Source organism: Charadrius vociferus, unplaced genomic scaffold (genome assembly GCF_000708025.1).
Source record: "Charadrius vociferus isolate BGI_N301 unplaced genomic scaffold, ASM70802v2 scaffold487, whole genome shotgun sequence".
NCBI classification, from domain to species: Eukaryota; Metazoa; Chordata; class Aves; order Charadriiformes; family Charadriidae; genus Charadrius; species Charadrius vociferus.
Window position 1 is genome coordinate 1242256 of NW_009649169.1, and position 7693 is coordinate 1249948.

Genomic DNA, 7693 nt, shown 5'->3' on the forward strand with positions numbered 1-7693 from the left:
TTGATTTTTGCATCCTCTTAGGAATATCTGTCACACTTCCTTAGAGCACTGCTCAAGTATCCAGCTATACTGTATCAGCTGACAAATTCATTATTCACTGGGCTTGTTGCTGATGGATTCCTGTTTCCTGATTTTACACATAAGATCTTGGTCTGTATTCATGCTTGGTAACTGTGGAGATGTATCAGGAGTTGTTTTAGCATAGTGCGTTTAAAACTCAAAGATAGGTTACTGGTTGTGTGCACAAGCTTACTGGGAACTTGTTTCATAACTAGATATTTTTTTTTCTTTCTCTAATTCTTCTATTTGTTCATCAGCCCTCCTTTTTTAAGCTGCATGATAACATAGAAAATGCTTTACAGATGCCTCTTTTCAATTTTTTGTATGTTGTGAAAGTCTTTAAAAAGATGGGATTTGTTTATGTTCTTGACAGAATACACTCCCAAGAAGCACCAGCTAGTTTTGCAGACATTGGCAAAAAAGCTCGGGTGTAGGTGGTGTGTTACAGAGGTATCTTAGGCGAAATAACGTTTCCACTTAAATAGGGCACCAGGTTCAGTTTCAGGGGGGTCTGCAATTCTGTTGTACTGTGGCAATATTAACTGATTGAGGGAACAGAAAGCAGGTCTGAAGCTGTTCACTAGGGAAAGCAGCAACACAACATTACTTTTACCCCTTTCCCACCTTGGAAATATATTTGTATGTAGCAAGTGCAGTATGCCCCAAAAGCTCCCTGATTCATGCAGTTTTGGACAGATGGGGAGTCCTGAAGTCCTCAGAGAAGTTGCTTTCAATTCATCCCTTGATCTCACAAGCTAACCCTACCTCTCTCTTAGTGCCGTAGCTCGTCCTGGACAAGCAGTACATCACGCTTCTCGTGGATTAATGCCTTTCTAATTTTCATCATACAACTTTTTCCCCACCTTGACTAGAGCACTTCCTGTTTTGTGTAATGAAACCTGTCAAGATGCAATATCTGTTCCTAGAACTGTGTTTTTCTCACATGACAAAGCTACCGTTAATGTTTGCACCCTGGAGATGTGATGCCACTGGAAGGTGATCAGTTATTGAACCATGCGTTTTGCTTTATCTTTCTTCAGGTGAAGCAGATTTTTCCCTTCCAAAATGACTTTCCGAGTTCTGATTTTGTGTCTGGCTTGTGGTTGGCTTGGAGAGGCAAATGGTAAGTTGAATTTCCTGAAATCTGCCTGAAAATGTTCAGGGAACTGGTTTCTGATTCCTAAGGTTTCAACAGCCAGAGTAAGGGGCAAAAATAGGTGAAATACAGGTTGCTGGTGCCACTTGACGTACATTAGATAACTGAAACATAGACACAGAGCTGGCAGATATGACACAAAACCTCATGAAGCAACGTTTGGAAATGGGAGGGGCATGCAGCATCCCATATCTACAATGACACTGGACACAGTTGTTCACCTGAGTTCAAAACTTCCCCTAGCAGATCCTCCCCATGAGACCAAATCTCTCTCTTTTTTTCTTTTTTTTTTTTTCCTCCTTTCCTTTCCCTCCCTCTCAAATGCACTGCAAATTCTGAAGCTACATAGTCCTGAAATTCTCTTTAGCCCGTTTTGCTGCTTAGTTCTCTGAGAATGGCTTGGTGTGCACTTCCCTGGTGCATTCAGTCTTCTTCTAGCTTTTACGAAACAAAAATTGGGTCTTTGCTGAGAATGGGAATGCAGGAGCTGATTTAATAAAACTGAAGTGGGAAGTCTGCAGGGATGGGTACAGAAATAGAGCGTGTCTCTTTTAAATAGTTTAGAAGAAAGCCATAGCTTCAGCCAATGTAAATCAACATAACATCACTGATTTCTAGGAGGACGCAGGAAAAGGACTTTTTGGTGGGGGAAAACCATAGAAACAATATGTGATTGATGCAATTGTTATGTCTGTGGGTAATCCAGGCCTTAGAATCAGCGTTAGGCTTCTCAATGTGTGTGATATCTGCCCGTTTCACTAACTATCTCATGTCACTGCAGTGGTTCCACAGGCAGAACACAGAAACGTGAAGGTGGGCGAAAACGTGACTCTCAGCTGTGCCCTGACAGAACCCAAGGATGTTCTGCAAGTGACATGGCAAAAGGACTCCGAAAAATCACACAATAATATAGCTACATACAGTACCATAAAAGGATTAAAGATTCATAAGCCCTATCAAGACCGAATGAATTTCACGAGTCTGGTACTCAATGAGACAAGCATCACTTTTTGGAACACTAGAATGGACGATTCAGGGTGTTACACATGTATCTTCAATGCTTTCCCTTCCGGCTCCTTCTCGGGACGTACCTGCCTCAGTGTCTTTGGTGAGGTTCTCTGCAAGGATGTCTGTCGTGGAAAAAGAGGTGTTTTCTCGCCCCCAGCATTTCCTTGAGCAGACTCAGGAGCTGCAGTGGTAGGAGCATCCCTCAGTGGAACACGATGTAGAAACACAGCATTACTGCTGTGAGCAAGACTCTGGGAGGGTCATATTCAAGCCTGTTGTGGTGGCTTTGGCTCCGGGCTGTCCTTGTTCATTATTCTGTGAGTAGCAGCTGAAAAAAAAGGGAGTGGGTTCTTTGTTTGTAAGCCCCTGAGCAGTCCCAGCTGGAACCTGGGCAAACCAATGTTGCCAGTTTCCTCTTGGTGCCAGGTACGACCCCAGTACGGTGAGCTGCTGTGCCGAACCCAACCATTGATAGGCAATTGGCAGATGGGAGAACAGCACGGACTGAGAAATGGTTTTACTTTAACAGATCATTTTGAAACCTGGGATTTTGGGTTGAGTGAAAACTTTAGGATATATAACTTCAGTATAAGGAAAGGAATATTGAATTATGAGGGGGGACCTGACCCAATGAACTCTTTTTGCATTCCTGTGCTGTGGGGCTGTTGATTGATAATGGTAAAATTGCAATCACTGATTATGACTCGCTGCTCATTGTGGTGATGGATTGTCTTATCTGTGTGTTGGAAGGTCTCAATGCGTCTGTCCATTACAACATTTCTGAAGGTCATCTGATAGCCGTCTGTAATGCTGTTGGCCTCCCAGAGCCCACCATCACCTGGAACGACTTATTCAATTCTACTCCTACACAGGAGACAGTCAGGCACACCAATGGGATGGTGTCCATCACCAGTAAACTGGAGATCTACAACACTCAGAACATTGGTGCGCAGGACTTGACCTGCAGAGTAAGCAACACAAATGAAAAAATGGAATTGCCTGTGAAAATGAAAGGAGGTAGGTGAATAATACAAGCTACTTGGCAGCATTCTCTTGGGCTCCGTGTTTTGCAAATAGCATGTTTGGATGGAAAGGGAGTGAAACGTGTATGTGCCGAGTGAGAAGAAAGGAAATCCTACTTTGCTTTCACTGCCATCTTTCAGATGATAACATATTGGAGTCCTCTCCAAAAAGAAAAAGAGCCAAACTAGTCAGCTAGGGAGCTATGCGTTTTTGAGGCACCGTTTGTTTTGCAGCAGGTTGAAATTCAGTTTTCACACAGGCTTTCGTAGTTTCTTTGACAGTCCAAAAGTAGATATAAATATCGGTCACCGGGTATCTATCTAAATGAAGTAAAAACTCTGTGGGTTGCCTAGTGAACACTGAAGTGGAAGTTTTAAAATTAATAACAAACTATCTCTGAAGAGCAATTAACCAAATGTTTCAGTTAAACTTACTACATGTTTTGGTACAGTTAAGCTGTGTATTATTTTTTTAGTGACGTTTTTGCTGAGACATATGTATTGCAGTAATGGTTAGGGAGGAATAGTATTTTCCGGCAGATGGGAAGGTGGTCAGTTGAAGATACTTACGTTGGTTTTATGGGGAAATATTAAATATAACAATGTAACATCTAGATACCCTTTAGTGCTAATTTATTTCTTCTTCCAACACTGTTCTGCTGGAAAGACTTTTATCCCAGTTCTATAAATGAGAAATAAAAAATTAAAAGCTAAAGTACCATTCTCAGTTCACACATGAACATTGACATAGGTGATTTAAAATTCACATGTCTCCAAATCCTGAGCCTTAAAAGGAAGACCAATTGGAAATCAGGAAGACAGGAAAAGCAGCTTGGGATTGTGGGTTAATTCCCAAATTACACGGTCAAGAAGTGATTGTTATAGGAATAGTAGTAAAGAGTAAGAGCTGGCTTTTAATATCTTCTCTCTAAAAGTTCAAAAGAAAATTAGTTCTTAATTCGAAGTGATACTAATTGAAAAATCATAGTAAATAATTTTTTTCCTGTCTCAAATGCAATATTCTTTTTTTTTTTTTTTTTTTCAACCCTTTAAAAAGGAAATGTGTATCTCGGAAAGCAGGAAGCTAAGACTGTTATTCCTTGCTAGGAGAATGAAAACTCAGCTAATAGCTTGTTGTTTCAACAGTCTTACATTTTAGAGAAAGATAAATTCAAATCAATAGTTCAACCTAACTTTGTTAAAAGACATGATAGTTTTGGCTTTATTCAAATAGATTTTAATTCAGAAAGTTTTCCAGCTAATATCAGTGAGCATTGGTATGAGCCTTCACATCCTATTGCCACCTTCCAGTACCTAAAGGGGACCTAGAGGAGAGCTGGGGAAGGACTTTTTAGTAGGGCATGTAGTGACAGGACAAGGGGGAATGGCTTTAAACTGGAAGAGGGCAGGTTTAGATTAAACATTAGGAAGAAATTTTTCACTAGGAGAGTGGTAAGGCGCTGGAACAGGTTGCCCAGAGAGGTTGTTGAGGCCCCATCCCTGGAGACGTTCAAGGCCAGGCTGGATTTGGCCTTGGGCAACCTGGTCTAGTGGGAGGTGTCCCTGCCCATGGCAGAGGGGTTGGAACTCGATGATCTTCAAGGTCCTTTCCAACCTAAACCATTCTATGATTCTACGATTCACATTTTGATTAATGGTAGTCAGATAAAGTGGCTAATACCTAACCAGGGAGGGACATTTACGCTCAGATGTTGGGTAGAGCTACTTGCAGACATCAAAACATAGACTGTCTTCTCTTCTGAAAGTAAATTTAGCCTTTACAACAGTGTTAAGTGTTTAACAGTAAAAGGAATAACTCTTATTTTACAAACAAAACCTTCAATATCTGGATGAGCAAAAAAACCTCTTCAGAAAGTATCAAGACTTGTATAAAGTTCTGCTTATGTGCGTGTGCCCACGATTGTATCAGGTACGGGAATTATATTTTTCTTAATTGTCATTAATCAGACATCCTCTTGGCTCGTTTGGTCTTTTTCCTGTATAAACTAGCTTAGTTTGGTGTATTTTTTGTTTTGTTTTCACAGAAGAGGGATCCTCGTTGCTTTGGCTGGTGATTACTGTGGGGATTTTAATTGTCATCATAGTTCTGATTCTGATCACACTGTGCTGGAAGAAGAGGTTATGTAGGAGGAGTTGAAGTGGTGAGTCACCAATGTATAGAAACCTATGAGTTTTGTAGAGCACATAATAAGGTCCGGTCATCTACAGAGAAGAATGAGACTTTGAGAGGGTATGAGACTGTCATATTGGACAAGTAAACTTTATAATAATGTGTTTACAGTTATTAGATGTTGCCTCAGTTGCATGTAATTTTAAGAGCCGTTTTCCCACTGCTACTGCACTAGGGGAGTACAAGACTACAAATTGTGACAGGAGGATCAAAGCAGAGCAGGACATGCTGCTTGTGGTTTGCTTTCAGGCAGAAGTCTCAGCAGAAGTAACTCCCTGGTCGTTCACATTTTCATGGAGGGCCACAAAAGCGTTGAGTTTAAATATACTCAAAGAATTTTTGGCAGAAGAGGTATGCTGGAGGAAAAACCCGCTTATGCACAGTGATGTGCCCTCAAGGGAAGGGCTTTCTTCTGGTCACAGCACCCTCTTTGTATTTTTAAGACAAACTGTGTAATGGGATGGAGAAATACACTCAAACTTGGCATACAAATCTGCTTCCTAATGATGAATTAAGGAGAAACTGTAGTCAGTGTAATGTCCTTGTATGTGTGATGACCCGATTATGGATCAACTCAACTTTTTAGTCTTAATTACTAATAACAGAATGAAAGGAAAAAATTAGAGGAGGGGGTAGGCCTTAAGCTTCAGAAATCACAGAAATTTGATGAAAGTTACTTACAATTTATCTCGTTTATGATTCTACTGTCACTTTCCCAGCAAAATCTTTAGAAAGCCAAGAATACCTGGGAGCTGTAGTAATTTTTAATACTATGTTTAGAATGCATTACCACCCTGCAAATACCATGTTATGAGGAAATCCCTACACCTCCTTAGCTCTCTTCTGAACAGCACACTGTGGACCCTAGTCTGTTTTTGTGTGACTTGTTTTTTCCCCAATTGTCTGTGGAATCTGTTTATGATCTTTAAAGAATTGGTTGCAGTTGATTCACCCAAAAGAGAATAACATCTTGCAGAAAGCCCTTTTCTGGTTCTATCCTCTGTTGTCCTCAGATTGTGTTGGAATGAGGAGCAGCGCCTACGTACGTATTTCTGGATGTGCTTTTTGTAATAGCACAATAGAGAGCTAATAGTGCTGGCTGGAGGATACCGATGTCTGTCTGAGGTCATTATCTAGGGCTTCAATACTTCTTTTCATTCTGCACTAGATAACAAGCAAAGCCTTTCTAGTCTTGTCAAGATGCCTGGTTTTAAGAGTAAAACAACAGCTTTTTATCTGGGTGGCTGGGGACCCTTCTCCCTCAAAGCTGCTTCTCTTCTGCTGTTGAGAGTATGGTTAGGTTTAGCTTTGCTTTTATTTTTGTTGTTTCCTTCCTCTCCATGGCTGATGCTTGGGAATCAGGTGAAGAGCTGGGGCTCAAAGTTGATGTCCCATCCCTCAGGTATTTATCTTGTGTAACAGTTACAGAGCACATGTACATTTTGGTTGTCCCTGAAAATATCCAAAGTGAAGTGTCTTCACAACATTTGGGAAAAGGTCATTTGTTTGGAAACAAACTGAGCGGCCTTTGTGGTGAGAGTGGATGCAAAAGTTTTGGAAAACTCCCATCTTCAGCCTTTGCCAAGCAGAGAGGCAAATCTAGCTGTGCCTATGGCTCAATTTAAGTATGATGAGCAGGCTGCAATGAATCGCCAGACATAACTTCACCCACGCCAGAGGTTTTTCAGTGCTACTCTTCTGGTAAAAAGTTAAACTGTTTCCCACCTGGTTCAACTGATAGAGCCTAACTGTAGACCATGCCAATGGGAAGCAGTCCAGTTAACAAGCCAAGTGCCTGGATTGAAGCAAAACAAAAGCTGTCGTTCTGGATAGGTTCCTGTGACTTACCTATCGCATACATGTCTCAACCTGAATCCTTCCCATAGCTTCGGTTGTTTATTTCAAGGCTTGCAGGGTAATAATATTTCAGCCTGGCCAGTTAAAAAGCTTTACGGTCAGCCCTCAGGACCTAGCAGTCTGCAGGGGGATAAAATTCCACGCAAGCGGTTTCTGGAGGCTTGTGGTGGTCTGTGAGGAAGGGTTATTTCGCAAATGGATATAAAAGCCAGCATGATTGGGGTTTTTTTATTATTATTATTTTTTTAAGCATTGGTGTGTTGATCCCTCTTGGGTAGCTTATGCATGTTTTGCCAAGTGGAAAGCTTTAGAAATAGTCAAATAGTATATTTGTGTTTAAAAAGCTATAACAACAACATAAAAAATTCTCGAAGGTTATTGTTGAATAGGTGGGATGTG

At 41.0% G+C, this 7693-nt stretch overlaps 1 protein-coding gene across 1 annotated transcript; it reads left to right on the forward strand.

Annotated features, from left to right (window-relative positions):
* The first annotated feature begins 1125 nt into the window (after positions 1–1125).
* On the forward strand, positions 1126–5404 carry LOC104289541 (OX-2 membrane glycoprotein-like). Its single transcript, XM_009888499.1, has 4 exons — positions 1126–1183; positions 1998–2324; positions 2975–3241; positions 5292–5404. The coding sequence occupies exons 1-4, from the start codon at positions 1126–1128 to the stop codon at positions 5402–5404; spliced, it is 765 nt and encodes a 254-aa protein (XP_009886801.1).
* The last annotated feature ends 2289 nt before the right edge of the window (positions 5405–7693 follow it).

What these genes read in the sequence shown, in the direction of transcription:
- LOC104289541 (XM_009888499.1), top strand. Translation starts at nt 1,126, where the DNA reads ATGACTTTCCGAGTTCTGATTTTGTGTCTGGCTTGTGGTTGGCTTGGA. An exon ending in TTGGCTTGGAGAGGCAAATG is followed by an intron (nt 1,184 to 1,997) that starts GTAAGTTGAATT and finishes ATGTCACTGCAG; the next exon opens with TGGTTCCACAGGCAGAACAC. An exon ending in GCCTGTGAAAATGAAAGGAG is followed by an intron (nt 3,242 to 5,291) that starts GTAGGTGAATAA and finishes TTGTTTTCACAG; the next exon opens with AAGAGGGATCCTCGTTGCTT.